Consider the following 19551-nt stretch of genomic DNA (forward strand, 5'->3'; position numbering starts at 1 on the left):
TTTTAAAGTGATCAGCTGCTTTACGTAGCATTACATTAAATGTCAGTTGATCATCAATAGGAGAAGGATTTCTTGTAGGGGTGTTCTAAGGAGAGTCCAAGGCCAGAATATCTGGGTCTGGGTCTTGTGGCTCTGCGGACTGCCATGGTTGAGTGTCACCCACATCTGGCTCCTCCACCCAGCCTTCAATAGGATCATCCTCAATGGGATCATCTCCAATGGGCTCATGTTCCTCCTCGTTATAAAAAGGATTCTCCTGTACCCTAACTGGTAGAATGTTTTCTAGGCATAATTATATATGTCCCCTTCTAAAGAGGGGCCAAAAAGCCTTGGAAATTTAGATCTAGTGTTAGCAGGGCGTTCATGCCTTGCCCTGCGTAGTGTAGGTTGTTCTGCCCGTGAAAACAAACTTGTCCAGCCTCTCCATGCAGTCCTCAAACTTTTCCATAGTCCAGATTGACGATCTAGAACAGTTCAGGGGTGTAAAGATGTCTCAGTCTTCCATCGAAAAAGTGTCCTCAGCACCCTCTTCCGTCGAAAAACTTAGAGCTCTGTGCCTTAACGTCAAAGAAAGTCCTTCCTCTCCCTCAGAGAAATCCTCTGGCAGGGCTGACGAAAGTGGTGTATTCCCTGTGCCCTTTCCTCGACTTCTGAACACTATCCTTAGATCTCGGCGGATCTTTGGGTCTTTCGGAGACTTTGAGAGTACCTAGACTGCAGTTTATGTGAATCGGCGGCCATAATCCTTGCCGGGCTCACCTCAACGTCCTCACCGGTTGTTAGGCGCGTAGGTACATCTGACTGTTGTAAGGGAGTCTGTTTCGGCGGAATCGAGGCTTTGCCTTTATCGGCCACCTTTTCCGGCAGTGCCAGAATTTTCGGCGGTGGTAAGGTCTCATCTTTCCTATGTTTATCATCGCCGTAAGCCTTCCAATGATGTGTGTCAAATGAAGTGTGTTTTGGGGGTTGCGCCCTTTGTCTTGGACTGCCCAGTCGCTAGGCACACATGCGGCTGCGGGGAGGGCTGCCGAACTATCAGCGGGTATCACCGGAAGTACCGGCGCCGAAGACTTTTTCAATGTACAATAAGGCTAGGGGGGTTGTGTGCTTAGTGTCATTGAACGGGTCTGTCTTTGTCGCCGGGGTGTTACTTCCCCATAGCAGGGCTTACGCCGTTCTCATCAGGGCCGGGGACAGACGATATGGAATGTGAGCGTTCCGTCGAAAGGTCAACAACCTCCGGTTTGGAGACCTGATAGTCACTCTTGCCGTCGTCGCATTCGGTGGTAGTGGGAGAAGTCCCGGCCTTGGACATACCGTAGGCAGCCCACCGTTTTATTCTACGCTCCTTCAAAGTCTTGTGGCGGAGGAGCTTACAGGCCGCAAACCCTTCCTCTTTATGATCAAGCAGCAAGCACTGGTTACACCGTCTGTGCTTGTCCTTCCAGGAGAATTTGTCCTTACAAATAGGGCAAAATCTAAATGAGTCCTCTCCATAGCGGAGGTTACGCAGAGTGACCAAGACCAACTGGGAAAGAGGGAAGAAATGGAAAGGCATTTTCAGTTTAAAAAGAAATGTCCACCCCGACCCCACTCTCCCTACTGTATAGGCCGGCGAAGGCCCGGCCACGTGGTCGGCAATGCCGACAGGATCACCTTCCGTCGAATCTCGCAGGTCTTCGGTGGAAACTGGAACAGCCGTCGAGACAAGGGACGGAAGCTCTGATATTGAATATTTCTTTAGAATAATTCGACCAAAGGTCGTTGGACAGTAGCAATGTTCTTTACGAACTCTGCATAAGGGCGACCAGTTATCTGGGCGGAAAAAAACAATCTGAGGGACCTCGACGCGTGAGGGATCTTGGGTACACTACACGTCACGTAGGGATAGTGTTGCAAGCACGCCCATGTTGACGTCCCCTTTCGATTCTAGAAAGACAAGATGCAATACTCTGCGGTTACCACTGGATGTCGGACTATGCACAGCATGTGATTCTAAGCAGAGTGAAAAACATCAAAATAAAATCTTGTTGAGAAAGAAAACGGGAGTCTGCAACAAGTGGCTCTCCAGATGTTTTGGACCGACTCCCCAAATCTCTTACCATTGACTTCGCTAGCTAGAGCTAATGGGAGAGGTAGTCCAAAAAATGTGGTGAGCCAAAGGTTGCATACCCCAGTCCTAGAATAATGCATGGAAGCCAGCAATACCCATAAACAATTGTTTAGATAATGTTCTTATTACGGCTAGTTGTGACATCACTAATTAAACAATAGAACCTGTGATGGGGGGGCATTACCGGTCTGGTAAAGCCCTGCAATGTCAGTTACAGGCCTGAACGAAACAAGGGCATTTTCGAAAGCCCTGGGGAATTACCAGACTGGTAATGGCCCCGTCCGTGGGTTCTACTGATATTAGTACCCTGGCACATTGTACCTGGTTACTACTATTGTTTTAGCACAAGTTGAGAGACCGTGCATTTGTCGTTTCTAAACTCACGCTAAAAACTACAAAGAAAGATGGCCCCACCATGGATCGGGGAGAATGAACTACATGTAGCCCTTTCTCCCTTTCCATGGCGCCATTCGGGTGTCAGACACACCGGGAACACTACCGTACCTGGCACCAGCAAGGGACAAGGAAGCAGAAGGCAAGTGGGGAGGATTTAGTGGGGCCTAAATGTGTGGAAAAGGTGGTTGGGGGAAAGAGAAGCGCACTTACCTTCAACCCGGTGAGGGAAGATGGCGGCCAGCTGCTCTGAGGAGGTTCTGAGCTGGTTCTTTCCCAGTGTTGTAAAGACCCTGTTCTGAGCCTCTTCATTGGCTGTACGGCTGTCATACCCCACCCCACCCGGCCTCCCTCGCCGGGTACCTGTGACAAGTAAATCACACCATTCCTCTCTGTAATCGGTCATTACACTTCAGTTGTGGCATCACAGTGCCTGTTGCTTGAGCCACCAAAGAACAGGCAGAATCCAAGCTACCACTGCAGCAATAAAAGCAGTGAAAAGCTTTCTGTGACACTGAGCAAAAAGGCTTTATGGCAGGAGCTTTATTTTGTGTACAGCTGTAGTTAATATTGATGGCAAGTATCTGGATTTGACGTATTTTGAAGCAAACAATGAAAGGTTTTTTAGATGCATTTTATTAAACTGCTTAAACTATTTTTCTAAACACATTAAACGCTGCTCATTGTTTTTTTCATTCCAAACAGATGCTATGCTGATTATATTTATCAGCAATTAGAAGACAATATACTAAGCAAGAGGCCAGATATTAAAGGAGATAGCAGTGAATGGCCTTGTGTTTTAAAGAATAAAATATCCCTTACTACATGTAAAAAGAATATTGCAAGTCACCAGAGAGTTCTGTGATCTTATACAGGAATCCTGTCTTCATCCCTGTTCTTCTATTTTGTCACTAGACTCCTTGGCATCTTGGGATATCCTTACAACATGCAGTAGAGGGAATTTAATCCCATGTTTATTTGCTTTAGTTGTCTGCACAATTTGGCTAACACATTATTCCAGCCACTGCCTATTCAGAATGAGTGCAAGTGCGTATAGTGGTCAACCATCTGTACCTGATCTGAAGAGCAGTCCCTCCCGACGTGGCGTTGGTGATGGCCCAGGCAGCCTCTTTTCTCGTGCGGAATTCAGCTTTCTGCAGAATCTCAATGAGGACTGGGAAAATGTTGGCATCTATAACAGCCTGTAATGCAAGCAAAGTATTATCGATAAAAAGAAGACTTTATGAGCAAGAGTTTGTGTGTAAAGCCCACTGGGTCCACCCAACACACACCTCAGTAAGCATACCTGGATCTGTGCACGGTTCCCAGCAGTGATGTTCGAGATAGTCCAACAGGCTTCCTTACGTATCGACTCCTTAGGGCTACTCAGTAGATGCAAGAGGCAAGGCAGGGCGGAGCAGTTCATGATCACCTAATGGTCAGAGGAAGTTATCAATCAAGGAGCACAGCACAATCTAACCCAAACATCAAAGCTACCTCTTCCCGTCACCTTCCGAACACACACAAATGAAATGCATAGAAAATCAATGCACCCTGGGTCCACCCACACACAATCTACAACAAATCTATTCTATAGAATGTTTATATTGCGCCAACACGCCCTAAGGACTCGGGGTGCTCACGTTCACAATGAACAAGCATTCAAATTGCTTCCCCACCAGATTACCAGAAAAGAAACCATGAACTGCATAGAGTGCAGCGAGCATGGATACAATATATACCCCCTTCCCAAAATGCACAAAAAGCTGTACTAATCCAGTGCTGCAGAATGATGCAAGCAATGCAGAGCTGCTTTAAACCAGTGCTGCAATGGGAGCTGTTTCTACACTGGAGCCGTCAAAGACTTCACGCATGCAGCCACTGCTGCACTAGGAGCACCAAAGCGTCTAATTGGGGTGCATCAACTCAGTGTTGCAGACGGCTGATAGCACCAACTGGCACCAGCAGTGAACCGATATGATTGACCACCTCTCATGCAAATATCTTTCATCTCAATAAGCCTGAGAACTTAAAAGTTTGGCTCCACACTCACCTGGGTCTGAATGTCGTCACCGGTCACAATGTTCCCCACCGCTCGCAAGGCTGGTGACGCAACTTTGTAGTCATTGTGCCTGCAATATAGAACAGAGAGGAAGCCAGAGTGCAGGAAGAGATGGTTATCTAGAAAGGGACCATCAGATTATCAGGTAGCAATGGAAGCTAAGCAATAGGAGCAATAACGAGGAGGGGGAGGTGGAGGAGGACAGGAGATGGAGAAATAGGGAAATGGAGATAGTTTCCTTTTCTGTGTACACCACAAACAGCTTGCCAATGAATGCTATTTAGGCCATATTTTGACATAGTGGGCATTACAGAACAAGTTATTTACCTGTAACTATTGTTTTCCAGCATGGGTATGGCAGGGATTCACATGCTCATGAATATTCCCCCTCGTTAGGCTGGGAATCCTCAGTAAAAAAAATAATCTGTTTCACTTACAAACTGTCTTTCTCCTATAAACCAATCACAGAGCTCTGTGTTATACTGCCACCAGCCATTGAATGCCCTCTCCCGAAGCCCCTCCTCTGGCAGCCATCGTCAGATTTGGTAGCACGTAAAGTGGCAGTATGACCATGAAGAGCAGCAGAGGGGTAGAAGGCAGGGTTTACATGTGAATCCATGCCAGACCCATAGCATGGCACGTGGCATGGATTCACATGCTCATGATTAACTAATACATAGCAGTACAACATTACACAACCACGGGAGGTGGCAAGGCTCAACAGAAGCAATTGCTCTCATCTCCGGAACAGGCTCACCGTCAAGCGAACAGGTGTACTCTGTGGAATCCCTGTCGACGCAGTAGAATCTTGTGAAGGTGTGCGTAGACCTCCACGTAGCAGCCCTGCAGATGTCCAGCAGGGGCACACCAGACAGGAACAATGTCGTCGCAGCGATCGCTCTGGTGGAATGGACTCACGGACGGCCGGGCAGCGGTCTGTTTGTCAACCGGTGAGTGTCTGATGCAGCCGAAGAGCTACCTGGAGATGGAAGCCTTGGACAAGGCCTTCCCATGGTTCACAGGACCAGTTCAGATGTCTTCCGGAAACTCTTTGTGCGTGCCACATAGAACCTCAGCGCACTGTTGGGCAAGATTGTATGCAGTAACCCTCTGAGAGACTACACCAGCCTTGTCCTCATGGCAATGGGCAACCCATCCTTTGGTATAGGTCTGTAATACACAAGTAGGTAGAGTGACTGAGCAGCCAGACTTCTCAAGAGAAAATGTGAGCTGGAGGGTTTTAACAGAGATTCACAGTGACAGGTATTCAAATAACACTTCTACTCAAGGTTTCCCGATGAAATAATTATTTATTAATTTAACAGTCAGTCTTAAAATCAGCCTTCTTTAGAAGGGGAGCAATTAGCAACAATAAAATACACTTCAAAAATACACTCCTTCAGTTAAGTAAGCAGATACCCTTTTGGGATGGCACACAGACACTTCCCTACACCCTGAGGTGACTTCAATTGCTAGGACATTGGGGACATTAATATATCACTTTTTACACTTAAAGGCACTACTGAAGTTATGGCAAAAAAAGGAAATGTTTAGGGATGGAAACAAAGGTTAACAAGATTCTCAAACAGGTAAGCACTTTTTCAATCCCCTGATGAAATATAGGTTAACCGTTCCCAGCTATACAAGTAAGGTATGTATGACTTTTTGGAGGGACAGTTAAACACAAAGTCAGAGGGTAAGAAGAGTCTTCAGGGAGCCAGGCCAGCCAATGTCAATTGATCAAAGTCTAGGGGAGCTGAGACACTTCTTGAAGATAGCACAAAAGGCTTGCACAATATTAAAGAGTTTTGTAGCAAAAATAATCACTGTTGGGCCACAAAGCAAAGCTGGAAGGCTTGTGAGAAGGAAAGATGCAAGCAACTCTGCAAAAGGCAGCAAATGCAAGTCTCAAGTGAGAGCAAGCAAGCTACACACAACAAGAGGTAAGTAGTTCCCCAGTACCTTGAGTATGAAGAAAAGGTTCCAGCTGGCTTCTGTTCCTGTTGTAGTTCTGCAGGTCCTGCTGTTCCTGGGGCTCAGTCATGGAGACAAGGAGGAGTGTTAGGGAGAATTCTCCTTATAGGGCTAATTTCCCTCACCTAGTGGGTTCCCCAGCAGCTTTGCTGGATTTCTGGAGTTTATTTTTTCCACCTGGTAAGAGTGTACATGTTTTCCACTCTTAGATGTGTTTTGGCCTATGTGTTTTTACTCACTTTGTGATCTTGGGCACTGGAGCACATCACTCCAGATGCCCCTGTTCTTGTACGGGTTACAACGCACCTTTAGTGTAGTAACCCAGGGGTTGTCCTTTACACTTCCCTCTGACTCCATTTCGCTGGGGCTGACTACTGTCCCCCAGAGAAAGGTAAAGTTGCCATTTACTTTACATAGTCATTTTTACCACAGTCCCAGTACACCCCATTTTACATGGAGTACTGGAAAGGGCTAATCTGTACCCCTTTTCTGTTTGTACCTCCCTGAGCCTTGTGTTGCTCTTTTAACATCTAGACTTGGCTGGTGGCAGCGGCATCTACCCTAACCTTTCTACCGCGATTATATTAGATAAACGTGGCACTGTTCTTGGCTATTATATTAGCCTCGAACATAAACCCGCTTGACCAAATCGTCTTTCTGTTGGCTCCGGTTGGGTTTATTCGCCATTTCTTTTTGTTAAAGTCCTTCTTGTGTTTTACTTTGCGCGGCAAACTAGGTTCGCCTTCTTTGTTCACAGTCTTTTTGGCGGGCTTCTGCAGAGAAGCCCTCCTCAAGGCGCCTGGGTGTCTAGGTGGGCTGAATGTGAGGGAGGGGTGTAGTCACCCCCTGCACAAGCTATCCTAGGAAACCCAAGTTGCACTTTGCCATGATTGGCTGAGATGGTTGTCCCGACTGGACAAGCCCCCTGCTGCGTGATCGACAGCCAGGCTGTGTGAATGGGGGTTTTGCGCATAAAAGGCAGGTCTCTTGGGCTAGAAGTCAGAGTCGCCTCTGGAACTACAAGGAACCGAAGAGAAAGACGGCTGCTGCAACTACCCCATCCCGGTGAAGTCCTGAGCTATCTACCCTTTGACGACTAAGAGAAGATCCAGTCCGGAGTCTTCTTCCCTTGAGCCTGTTGGGGATAACCAGCTCACCTTCAACCAGAGATCTCCGCCGTGGTCGAAATCGCTGCACACTGCTGTAGTGGTCCGGATAACCACCTGCTGAGCCTCTCCTGTTTTTAAGGAGCACACCTTTTCGTTGTCGCTGCTGCCGGCTTCATCCCTGTGTGGTGCAGACCCCCTTCAGACGTCCTCCTTCACAATGAAGCTCCTGGAATCGTGGGTCTGCGGGAAACCAACAGGAACAATTGCCAGTGCTCCAGCTGCATCGTGGAAATAAGGTACTGTGTTCTACGCGAGGAAACTGGGTGAACCCCTTTTCTTCATCTCCAAGGCTTGTCTTCCCTCCTTATCACTTTTGCTTCCGAAAATTGACAATATTCAAGTACTCTTGGGCTATACGGAATCGTGAACTGTCTAACGATGTGATCTTCGGCACAGGCATCCGGTGTCATCTAAACCTGGCTCCACCCTTTCACTTTTGAACTGCTGTTGGAGTGTTTCTCGATACTGCCTGCCTAAACTAAATATTGCCTGTGATTTTTTTCCTCCAACTCCCTCTGGGTATCTCAGGTGCTAAGTGTGTTTTTACCCCGGTAGCATTTCATGTCACGGATACGCGCTTATTTAGTAGACTGAACTGTCAAAAAGTGATCGCAACCGTATCTGCGGTATCGTGTTTTGTTCATAACACCGGTTCATTCAAACACAGGGTACTTACCTTGAGACTTACTGTACAAAGTGAATTGGTTAGTTGTAGTATATTTAACTTGTGGTTTTGTTTAAAGTTTAATTGAGGTGTTGCGTTTATAACTGATGGTTTAAAAATAAATTTACTTCTATTTTTTACCTGAAACCTTGAGTCAGTGTTTGCTTGAGTCAAAGTAATTGTGGTCCCTTTGTGTAATCTCTGCTACTGCTCATATACTCCTGAGATAAGCCTGGCTGCTCTGCTACTGCTACCACTATAATTTAGTACAGGCTTGTACCAAAGGTAAAACTTGTATTGCCACCTGTAGTCTTAATTGTGTGTAATGGTCCCTAAGGGCACTGCACAGGATTCTGCCTAACAAGGACATGTGGGGACTCCTGCACTACGGTTTGAAGGTCGGCGGCAGCAATGGGCACACTCCAGAACAGCGGCAATTTGCGGTTTCAGCTACTCGCAAATAGCACCACCGCGGTTCTCGGACATCTTGTGGACTTTCCTTGCTTCTGGGGTCCAGCACTCTGTTGAGGTGGCTCAGGGTTGGTAAGTCCTGCTTCGAGGTAGTCCGGAGGAACTTCCTGGAGCTCGGGTCTGGCTTAAAGGCGATGCACTCGTCCTGATGTTCCCCTCCCCTGGCATTCGGTTCCTGCAGCAGCAAAGAAGTACAGCCGGCAGAGAGAGGGGTTCCAGGCAAGATAGTCTTGGGGCGGATTGGTCCCACCAACCTAAGGGAAGAAGTAGTCTTTTCCGGCTTCTCTAGATGATTAGAAATTCAGAGCTTCAGCACTGCAGCAGGGTTTCACTGCGCAAACCAACGGTCCAGTAGGGTGCAGCAAGCTTCTCTTCCAGTTTCTTAATCGGTTCCTTCGTCCAGTGGTCGATTCTGCCTTCCTTGCAAAAGACCTCGCCTTTCATACAAGTTTCTCCCATTCGTTCGCAACCTAGCTGCCACTCTCACAGCTTGGCGGCTGTCCTCCAAGGACAGCCAGCCGGCCAATCACCTTTGGGTGCATTCCTGTAACCAAGGAGACTAAGCACAGGGAGTATCGGGAACCTCCCTCGTTTTCTGCCCCGCCAGACACACTGGATCCAGAGGCGGGCTTCACCAGTGAATCCCCGCCAAAGACAATCCGAACCAAGGGACCAAACCTTGTTTTGCACGCAGAGTAAATCTCAAGAACGACCTTTCCAACAAGAAATGGCGACAAAAGAAGACCAGGGACATTTTAACAAAATGTGCACCCATAGGTGCAATACTGCAGCTGAGGATTCAGCCTGCAGTAAAAACGCACAATTGGTAGGAAAAATAAACCACTGCCACCAGCCTTTAATTGTAGAAAGGGTAACATACAAATGTTACATGAGAAAATAGATAAAGGGGATACTATGTAACCCCTCCAGCACTATTTAAGATATTGTGTGCTGAGTCTACAAAGAGAAAAAAGGTAAGTTAAGGCAATTTCCCTTTACTACTCTTGGAAATAGTTTAACCAGGAGAAGGTATATAAACCGTAGCAGACATCCAAAGGACATCTCTGTGACACAGCACTGAGGGTGTTGTGTGTCACAATACAAAAAGATGATGCCTATGGAGTTAGTTTGTCAGGCTCCAAAACAAAAAATAAAAGAAACCCAGGGTTCAAATCAAAGAAAAATACACGAGAGAGTAGGAAAAAGCACCACCCTCATGTCGTGAAAAGTCAGATCAGGCTGTTTGCAGGAAAGGGCCTGGATCTCACCTAGCCTGCTGGCAGAGGTGATGGCCACGAGACAAGCAGTCTTCCACAAAAGGAACATGAGAGGGGCCTGATGCATAGGCTCGAAGGGCCCCCCATGAGTCTCATCAGCACCATGTTGGGGCAGAACAATCGAAACGGTCCTTTGATGGACTCCTTGATTAGACGGTGGGACCAAAGACGACCATCCTGGAGACGTGGTGTAGCGGGAGATAGCCGCCAGATCCACCTTGATAGAGGCGTCCGCCAGCCCTGCCTTTGCCAATGACAACAAGCACAGAAGAACCTGCAGAGCTGAGACCCTCAGAGGGTTGATCGTCTGCATCCGCCACCATGTTGCGAAACGTTTCCACTTGTGCCCGTAGCACTTACAACGCTCTGGTCTTGGCAAGGACCTCCCTGCAGTCCACCAGCAGCTCGTACCCTCCGAACTAAGGCTAAAGGAGCCAAGCCTTCAGGTTCAGCAATCATGGGTTGTGATGCAGGATTGTGCCTCCTTCCCCGGTGAGCAGATCCGTGACCATGTCGACAAGCTGAGGGACGGAACGAACGACTTGAGGACCCAGAACACGGCCTGCTGCTCCAGGACATTGATGTGGAGATCCCTCTCCTCAGCACGCCACAGGCCTCTGGCCTGGCGACATATGGTGTGGGCTCCACAGTGCTCCAGGGAAGTGTCTGTGGTGGCCGTCTCCTGGTGCGGGGGGCTCTGGAAGTCCGTGCCCCAGGCGATATTGGAGCGCACGCCCCACCACCTTATCGCTCGACAGAACTCCTCGCCGAGAGCAATCTTGTCTGCAAAGCTTCCGGACACATGGATACAACGTGTGTCCAGGAATTCCTGAAGGGGTCGCATCCGCAACCTGCAGAGTCTTACCAGGTAAATGCATGACGACATCATGATGGTCTGTACCGTGGCGGTCTTCAGTGTCAGTCGTTGCACCTTGCCCAGCACAGCGGCTATCCTTTCCTCCTAGGGGGCCAACAGGCAGGGGAGTGTTGAGCCTGGACCCCAGCGTGTTCTGTGATGGAATCAAGCAGGACTTTAGACAGTTCATGGAGAACCCCAGATCCATCAGCAGCGGGACGGTCCACTACGTGTGTTTGATGGCTACTTCCCTTGACTTGGCGCGGAACAGCCAGTCGTCGAGGTACGGGAACACATGTCTCCTTCCTCCAGTTGGCCAAGCACATGCTGCAAGGTGGCCATCCTGCATTTCTGAGACTTGAGGTATTTGTTGAGGCGCAGCAGGTCTAGAATGGGCCTCCAGCTCCCGAACTTCTTTACCAAGAAGTATCTGGAGCAGACTCCAGAGCCCCAAAGCCGCTTTGGAACCAGCTCTAGCACCCCCTTTTTTAGCATGGCCCCGTACTTCCTGCAGAAGCTGAGGGATGTGCTGCTCGTGCCGGGCCACCTGTGGTATCCACGGACACTTCTGCTGGAACTCTAAAGTGTGGCCGTGGGCGACAGCGTCCAGCACCCATCGGTTGGTGGAGATCTTTTCTTACTCGCTGACAAAAGCCCGCCAGCCGGCCTCCAATCGGGGTGCATGTGTGGGGTCATGACGTCCTGGCCGGTTCAATCTTACTTCGGGCCTGCATGCCGCCTTGGGAGCGACGTTGGCCACCTCTGAACACCTTGGAGCGGCCTCTGTAGGCCTCTTCGGTCTTGGACCGGGAGGGTTGACGTTACAAGGAGGATCCTCCGCCAAACCCTTTCGACAATCTGCTTGATTTGCTGCCTGAGGCACTAAAGGACCGACAGCCAGTCTCCATCTAAATGGCCTGCAACGATTCGTCGACAGCTTTACCAAAGAGGTTGTCCCTGTCGAAGGCCATGTCCAGCACCCTCGTCTGGACCTCTTGACGGAAGTTGGGGGCCTTCAACCAGCCACAACGACGGAGACAGATACCGTTCCCCATCTGTCAGAACCCTGTGTCCGCTATGTCCAGGGCCACAGTGCTGGCATGGTCTGATGCCACCTCGTCCTTCTGGAGGATCTCAAGCGCCTCGACCTGCTCGTCGTCGGGAAGAAATTCCAGCAGCAGGGCCATACCACAGCTCCCTGTCGTATCAGGCCAGGATTGCAAGCGCATTTGCTGCCTTGACTGTCGTTGCCAACTAGATGCCCTTTCTACCCTTGCTGCCCGGTGGAACGGAGGCTGAAGATGAGGGCTTAGACTTCTTCCTCGCAGCCGCCGAGATCACCGAGTCCGGGGAGGGCTGCGACTGTAAGCACTTGGGTGCGGACTCCGGCACCCAGTACTTCTTCTCCAGCCTATCCCTCTTCACCGGGGATGTTGCTGAGTTTCGCATAAGCATCAGGTCCTCATCCCAAACGTCACTTAGGAGAGGCACTGCCAGAATGGTGTTCCTCTTGGCCTCACGCCGTTGGTAAAGGAACCCTTCCTTCTTGGTCTCGTCTGGCGTCAACTGCAATTGCTCAGACGTGCGGGCTACCATGGTGTGGAATGATCCCATTTCATCTGGGGGAGAAGCCCTCAGCAGTTGAGAAACGCTGCCATCCTCAGTGTTCGCCGTGTCCGTCACCATGGCAGGGGGTGGGTGGCATGTGTAGTAGTAGACAAGGTGGCATAGGGGGTCGATTTCTCTTCCATTGCCTGATGCCACAGACGGCATCCTCTTCTTGCTCTCCGACAACAGGGTGTGTAGTGTTGCGAGGATGTCCAGCAATATGTACCAGCGCCCACAAAGTTATTCCTGCCGTCATCGTCACACCCCTCTGTGTTTCCGCTATTAGGGAGAATTCTCATAAATGTGTGAATTCCCTTCACCTTAGAGACCCCCAGCAACTTTGCTGGATTATGAGGAATTGCTTTTCTTTACCTGGAAAGAGTGTGAGCCTTTTTTCCCACTCTTTCGTGTATTTTGATGTGTGTTTTACTCTTGTGTTCTTTGATTATGGAGTTGTAAGATAACTCCATAGGCATCTTCTCATGTGTGTTACACAGCACCCTCAGTGCAGTGACACAGGTATGTCTTTTTAGACTCCCCAAAGGTTTAAATACTTTCTCTGGGATAAACTATTGTTTCCCAGAGAATCTAAGGTTAAACTCTCTTTACTAGTCTTTTTAAGTTCCCTAGACCCAGCACACACCATCTTCCTATAGAGTGCTGGAGATGTTACCTAGTAAGTCAAACATCCTACTGCACCTCCTCGGAGGTATTCTTCCTTTCCTCTCATTTCCTCAGAAGCTCACTGTCTCCCAAGCTCTGGTTCTCTCCAAGTTGGACTATTGCAACAGCCTCTTTCTTAATCTACCTGCCTCTACTCTCCGCCCTTTACAACTTATCCAGGACTGCGAGAATTGTCCTTGGCCTCAGGCCCTGGGATCGTATCTCTCCAGCTCTGAAATCTCTCCATTGGCTCCCAGTGGATGCAAGTACTAAATCCAAAACCATCTGCATTGTCCACAAGACTTTCTGGGGCCTGGGTCCAACATACCTTCAGCTATCCCTCCACAAATAGCTCCCATCTCGAGCACTCTGCTCCTCTACCTCTAACACCCTCAGGGTCAGTAGTTTCTCAAAGAAACGAGCTGGGGGTAGATCTCTGTCTTCGGCTGGTGCCTCCCTCTGGAACAGCCTCCCTGCCACTCTAAAACTTGAGAACCATTTCCGGTTCCGGAAGCACTTCAAAACCTTCCTCTTTGCTTCTGCCTTCTCCTCCCCTATACCCTGTTGATTCTACTCTCCCTCGGCACCATGCACCTGGCCACCCTCTGTCCTCCGGGCCCAGGTACCTGCTCATCTTGCCATCCTCAAGCACTGCCTCCGGGCCACCCCCTGCACTGGGGTCTGTATCTGTACCCATACAGCCCTCCCCTTTTCTTCCTGCACTTTCAGACCTACATGGCCTGCTGCCATAAACCCAGCACTTGCCACTTGCTGGCTGCACTCCCATTGTTTTTTGCCTTTTTATTTATTTTATTATTTTTGTTTTTTCCTTCTCACTCCACACTCTCCTTTTGTTCCCCCTTCCATGCACTTCTCCCCCTTCTCCCTCTACCCTGCAATTGCATGTTCTCAATGTCACTGGGCCTAGTAAGATCGTGGTTTTTGTTCTCCCCTGTTCCTTCTCTTGCCTTGTGGCGCTCTGAAACACTTGTGTATGAGGGCGATAGAAATAAAATATCAATATCCCCTGTGTCTAGAAACTCATGTAGCAGTCAAATGCTACCCTTTCCTAGCGAAATGGCAGGTGGCAGTGGTTTTATAACTACCATGATTTTTCCTGAACACCGGTAGCTAAAAATAGCGGGAGCCATGTTTTTCAAGATGGCGCCTTAAGCCCATATGTTTAAACAGGTCCCGGTCTTTTTTTTGCCATTTCTTTTTGGAAAGGTCCTTCTAGAGTTTGTCTCTGCGTGCCAAACCAGGTTTGGTCCCTTCGTTTCTATGCCTTTGGCGGGCTTCAGGACTGAAGACCGCCTCTGCCGTCTGAGTGTCTGGGGTCGACAGGAAGTGAGGGAGGTGCCCGAAACTCCCTTTACTTAGTCTCCTAGAAGACCCAAATGCAGTCTGGCGTGATTGGCTGGCTGACTGTTCGGCAAGTCAGTGACTTTGGCCCAGGCCTATTGAGCTGAATCGAGTCCTCTATTGAACTGAAACTATTTGCACTGCCTAAGAAAGTATTTGTGATCTATTCTATTAACTTGTGCCTTTTTACTCCCATTCAAAGTAACTGAAATGCCATTTGGCTCCTATTGCAGGGGAACCTAATTTACTCAGAAACTTATTGGTTTGATATTGAAGTATTTTTGTGTATAATATTAAGTTGCCTCCTTCTAGTGAATGTTTTCTAAATGATTGTGTAATAAATTAATAAGTGTTTTACCAAGAAACCTTGAGTGGTCTACTTGAACTGCCTCCGGTGGCGGCTCCAGAGGATGTCTGCAAGTGTCTGCAAGGGAAGCCAGTGAAGCCAGCAACCAACAGACAACAACAAAACTAAGTGTGGCATGGGTGGGGTGTAGAGCAATTACTCTACTCCAGAAAGCCCCCACCACTCTACCTTACCTTTACATGCACACTTAGAGAGATTTGTGACCACCAGCCCAAATGTATCCATGACCGGACTGTAATTATTGCCTTGCATTATATATTAATGTACTTGCCAATGTTAACGAGTGCCACACCTACCGAGAAATGTGATGATTAACATGCATCGCATTTGGACAGGAGTAACAATGTTAGCTTTTGCCTCACTTAGATGGATCTCTGATCTTTAGCCTGCGTCGCATCTAGACAGGAATGTGAATGTTAGCATTTGCCAGACTTGGTTGGAATTCCTAACCTTAGATTGCGTCCATCTAAACGGGATTATGATTGTTAGCATGCACCACACTTAGTTGGAAGTCTTGACCTTGGCTTGCGTCACAGATAGATGGAAATGTGAATGTCAGCATGTGCCACACTTAGATGGAATAGTGAATGACAGCAGGCACCACTCCTAGACATGATTGCAGGAACAGCAATGCCAACTGACCAATCCACTAACAATTTAATTCCTCTGCATACACCTCTCAAGCTCTAACCAAACGCAACCACAAACCTTATACGCAGCAAACAGCACAAAGTTCACTACACTGCTACAACAAAACAAACCGCACATAGACTTGAACAGCACACGACTACCAACCGTAAAACACCCCAAACCCAGTCAACTGACCCACCGAGCTGAGGCTGCCAACAGCACATCACTGTTATCTTTCACTTTTCCAGCTCATTTCCACTAACTCACCCACTCTCCCTTTTCAGAGCCTCCAGAGCACCAGGGGACCACTCTGGTGGTGATAGTGCGCGGTACAAATATCCTTTAACATTAACATTGTGATTGTAAAACCTCTGTGTAACATCCTTGTACTGGTCACATTCCCTCTTGAGATAAGCCTGGCTGCTCAGCTCGCTACCACAAGCTGTGGTACAGACTTGTACCAAAAGGTTGGTTTTGCTTACACCTGTAGTCCTAATTGTATGTGGTGGTCCCAGAGGGTACTGCATGCAATTCTGCCAAACATCTGCCATAGTCGTCCTCTGCATTTCCGCTGTCGTCCTACTCAGCGTTTCCACCGTCGTCCGGGACTGTGTGAACAGACACCAGGTCCTCCTCATCCGAGGAAGAAATATCAGTGCCCTGGAGCATGGCGAGACCTCCACTCCCCCACCACCCCCTTTTTTGCATCCAGGCGGGGTCGGTCTCGGGCTCAGGGATGGCATCCTCTTCACCAGCGTTTTCCCCACCGGTTTGGCTGAGGCCTCCCGCCTCAGGGGCAAGGCCACTCGGTGGTGCAGCTGGGGTCCCCTGGACCGGGTCAGCTCCTTTTTTCTTTGAAAGGGCAGCCGCCACCAGCCCGATTGTCGAGGATGACTGTCTGGACCACCTGGGCCTTCAGGGGCAGGTCGGACACCTTTTGCTGCGCCCCGGTCTTATCCAGATCTCTCGCAGTTTCCCTGGGTTAGCAGATTTCCTCTTTGTGGAGGAGCTGGAGCAATGACTGGAGATAGAGGCTGATGGGGATGACAAACGCACCCTGCCCGTTGCCGGACCTGGTTGCGCGGCGACCCAAACGGAATTGGACCGACAGTGCTTGGCCTTGTCTCGGGCTCCCACGGATGGAACGCCCTCAAAGACCTTAGAAGCATGCTCCTCGGACCGGCCGGTCCTGGGTGAGGCATGCCCCTGCCTGCCGCACGGGGGGGGGGGAGATAAGAGAGGGCCTTGGCGTTGAGCCACACTGCCAACCTACTGTGACGATCCTTGATGGTGCGCTTGGAGAACCCAAGGCAGAATTCACAATCTGTTTCATTGTGGTCCGTATGTAGACAGAGGCACTGGGAGTGTTTGTCCTCCACAAAAACGTTCCTCAATCCGCAGCTGGAGCAGAGCTGGAAGAGGGAGCCTCCTTCCTTCTCCGACATGGTCCGGCGTATTGTGTAGGGCCAATGGCCTTCTGGAATGTTCGATGAAACTCTTGACGATTCTTGCCCTTGAGGGGTGTTGAAAGACACTGACAAATTGATCCTTGCTTGCCGGTCAAAGGAACTAGGAGCACACAGGCTCCATTTGACAAAAATGAACAAGTTACTTCTTACCTTGTAACGTTCTTTCGACGGGATGTTCCTCCGCCGTATTCCTCATCTTAGATATCTCCTTCCAGCTCTGCTGGCCTCGGAAAATTTTTCTCTAGAGGGCGCTGCGCGTCGACGTCCTCCGAGTCGATGTCCCTCGACAGCCGCCGTATCGACGTAGACGTCATCCTGCCTATAAAGGCCGCACGCAGCGTCCGTTGCTCAGTTCCGTTTTGTAGCCCACAATAATTCTTTCTGGACTAGACTAATCACCCTGAAGGAGCGTAAGCTGCAACAACAAGGGAAGTAGAACTGCGGGGATGGATGGGAGGGTCGATGAGGAATACGTCGGAGGAACATCCCGTCGAAAGAACGTTACAAGCTAAGAAGTAACTTGGTCTTCGAAAGGATTGTGTCCTCCGACGTATTCCTCATCTTAGATAGGCTCCCATAGCAGTATTCTATCATTGGAGAAGGGAGTACTGACTTCACGCTGTCTTCTATTGATGAATAGAATGCAGTACAGCCCTTCCAAACCTAGTCTCTTGACTGGAGGAGGAATCCAAGATGTAAAATCGTGTAAAGGTATGGACAGACGACCATGTAGCGGCCGCGCAGATGTCTTTAACCGGCACACCTCTTGAGGGCCGATGAAGCTGCAATACCTCTGGTCGAATGAGCCCTAAGGTTTTGAGGGGGCTCTTTCCCTGCCAGTTTATAACATTCCAGAATGGCTAGAATGATCCATCTGGAAATGGTCTGCTGAGTTATTGGTAACCCCAGCTTGTGACCTGTGTAACCTACAAACAGCTGGTCTGCCTGTCTTATCCTGGCTAGTCTACTGATGTAAAAACTTAAAGCCCTTCTAGGGTCTAGCCTGTGTAACCTCTCTTCCTCTTTCCCCGGATGAGGAGGAGGATAGAAAGATGGTAGGGTAATCTTCTGAGTGATATGGAATTCAGAAACCACCTTTGGGAGGAAATTAGGCTTCACTTGCAGGACAACTTTGTCTTTGTGAAAGATTGTGTGAGGGGGTTTACAAGAAAGAGCTTGTAATTCGCTCACCCTTCTAGCAGATGTAAGTGCTATTAATACAACAGTTTTAAGGGTAAGGAATCTTAACGAACAAGAATGGAGTGGTTTGAAAGGTGTGCCCATCAGGAAAGTTAGGACTAAGTTTAAATCCCATAGGGGAACTTGGAATGGTCTTGGGGGATAAACATTGGCTAACCCCTTTAGAAACTGTATTACCAAGGGTAACTTGAAATAGGATGGTTCTTCCGCAGTGCGCTTAAAGATGGATAGCGCTGCGAGATAGCCCTTAATGGTGTCAACTTGAAGGCCTGAATTCGCCAAATATAGTAGGAAGGACAAAACCATTGGTGTACCACATGAAAAAGGGTCGATATTCTGTTCTCTACACCAGCTGCAAAATCTGTTCCAATGGCAGCGGTATAAAGACTTTGTTGCTGGCCTCCTTGCCGAAAGCAACACCTCCATAACATCATCAGGGAGGTCCTAATCCTTGTACCTCAGCCTTTCAGAAGCCAAGCGTGAAGGTTGAGGGTTTTGATGTCTGGAAGGAGAACCTGACCTCCCTTCTGTGAGAGTAGGTTCTCTCTGAGTGGAAGTCGAATTGGAGGGCAGATGGACGAGTCTAGAAGGTCCGGGTACCATGTTCTCCTGGCCCAATCCGGGGCAATTAAAATCATGGTTTTCTGGAATCTTCTCAACCTCCTGATCATTTGAGGAATGACAGGGATCGGTGGGAACGCGTACAGAAGCGGAAACTCCCAGTCCACTATGAACGCGTCTCCCAGAGCTCCTCTCGGGGGAAATTCCCTTGAGCAGAACAGATCGCATTTCCTGTTGAGGCTGGTGGCGAACAGATCCACCTGAGGGGTTCCCCAAAGGGCGAAGATCTCTTGAAGGACTTCCTGAGCTAGCTCCCACTCGTGGGAGACTGTGCTCTGCCTGCTCAGAGCGTCCGCTGTCAAGTTCTTCTCTCCGGCTAGGTGAACTGCCGATAGAGAGATTCCTTCTTGGATTGCCCAAAACCAGAGCTGCATCGCCTCTCTGCACAGGGGTAGTGATCCTACGCCTCCTCTTTTGTTGAGGTAATGCATGGCCACCGTGTTGTCCGTCATTATCAGGACGTTTTTCAGCGCAAGTCTGATGGCTCTCAGCTCTAACCGGTTGATATGTAGTCTGGACATCCGATGGAGACCAACGACCGCTGATGGTCAAGTCGTTGGCGTGGGCTCCCCACCCCGTTAGTGAGGCATCCGTGACTACTGTTATCTCCGGCCAGGGTTGCCAAAAATGTTCTCCTGACAGGCCCACCACT

General features: G+C 49.1%; 1 protein-coding gene across 1 annotated transcript in view; it reads right to left on the minus strand.

Moving 5' to 3' along the window:
- Positions 1-19551, minus strand: part of KPNA6 (karyopherin subunit alpha 6) — a 625915-nt gene that overhangs the window by 140611 nt on the left and 465753 nt on the right. The window contains exons 10-12 of the mRNA XM_069622491.1: positions 4560-4638; positions 3813-3938; positions 3581-3708 (exon numbers count right to left, since the gene is read on the minus strand). Of these exons, the coding sequence (XP_069478592.1) occupies positions 3581-3708; positions 3813-3938; positions 4560-4638 (333 nt within the window). The remainder of the gene's footprint in view (positions 1-3580; positions 3709-3812; positions 3939-4559; positions 4639-19551) is intronic.

This window comes from Ambystoma mexicanum, chromosome 11, assembly GCF_040938575.1.
Source record: "Ambystoma mexicanum isolate Mex_15411 chromosome 11, UKY_AmexF1_1, whole genome shotgun sequence".
Classification (NCBI taxonomy): Eukaryota; Metazoa; Chordata; class Amphibia; order Caudata; family Ambystomatidae; genus Ambystoma; species Ambystoma mexicanum.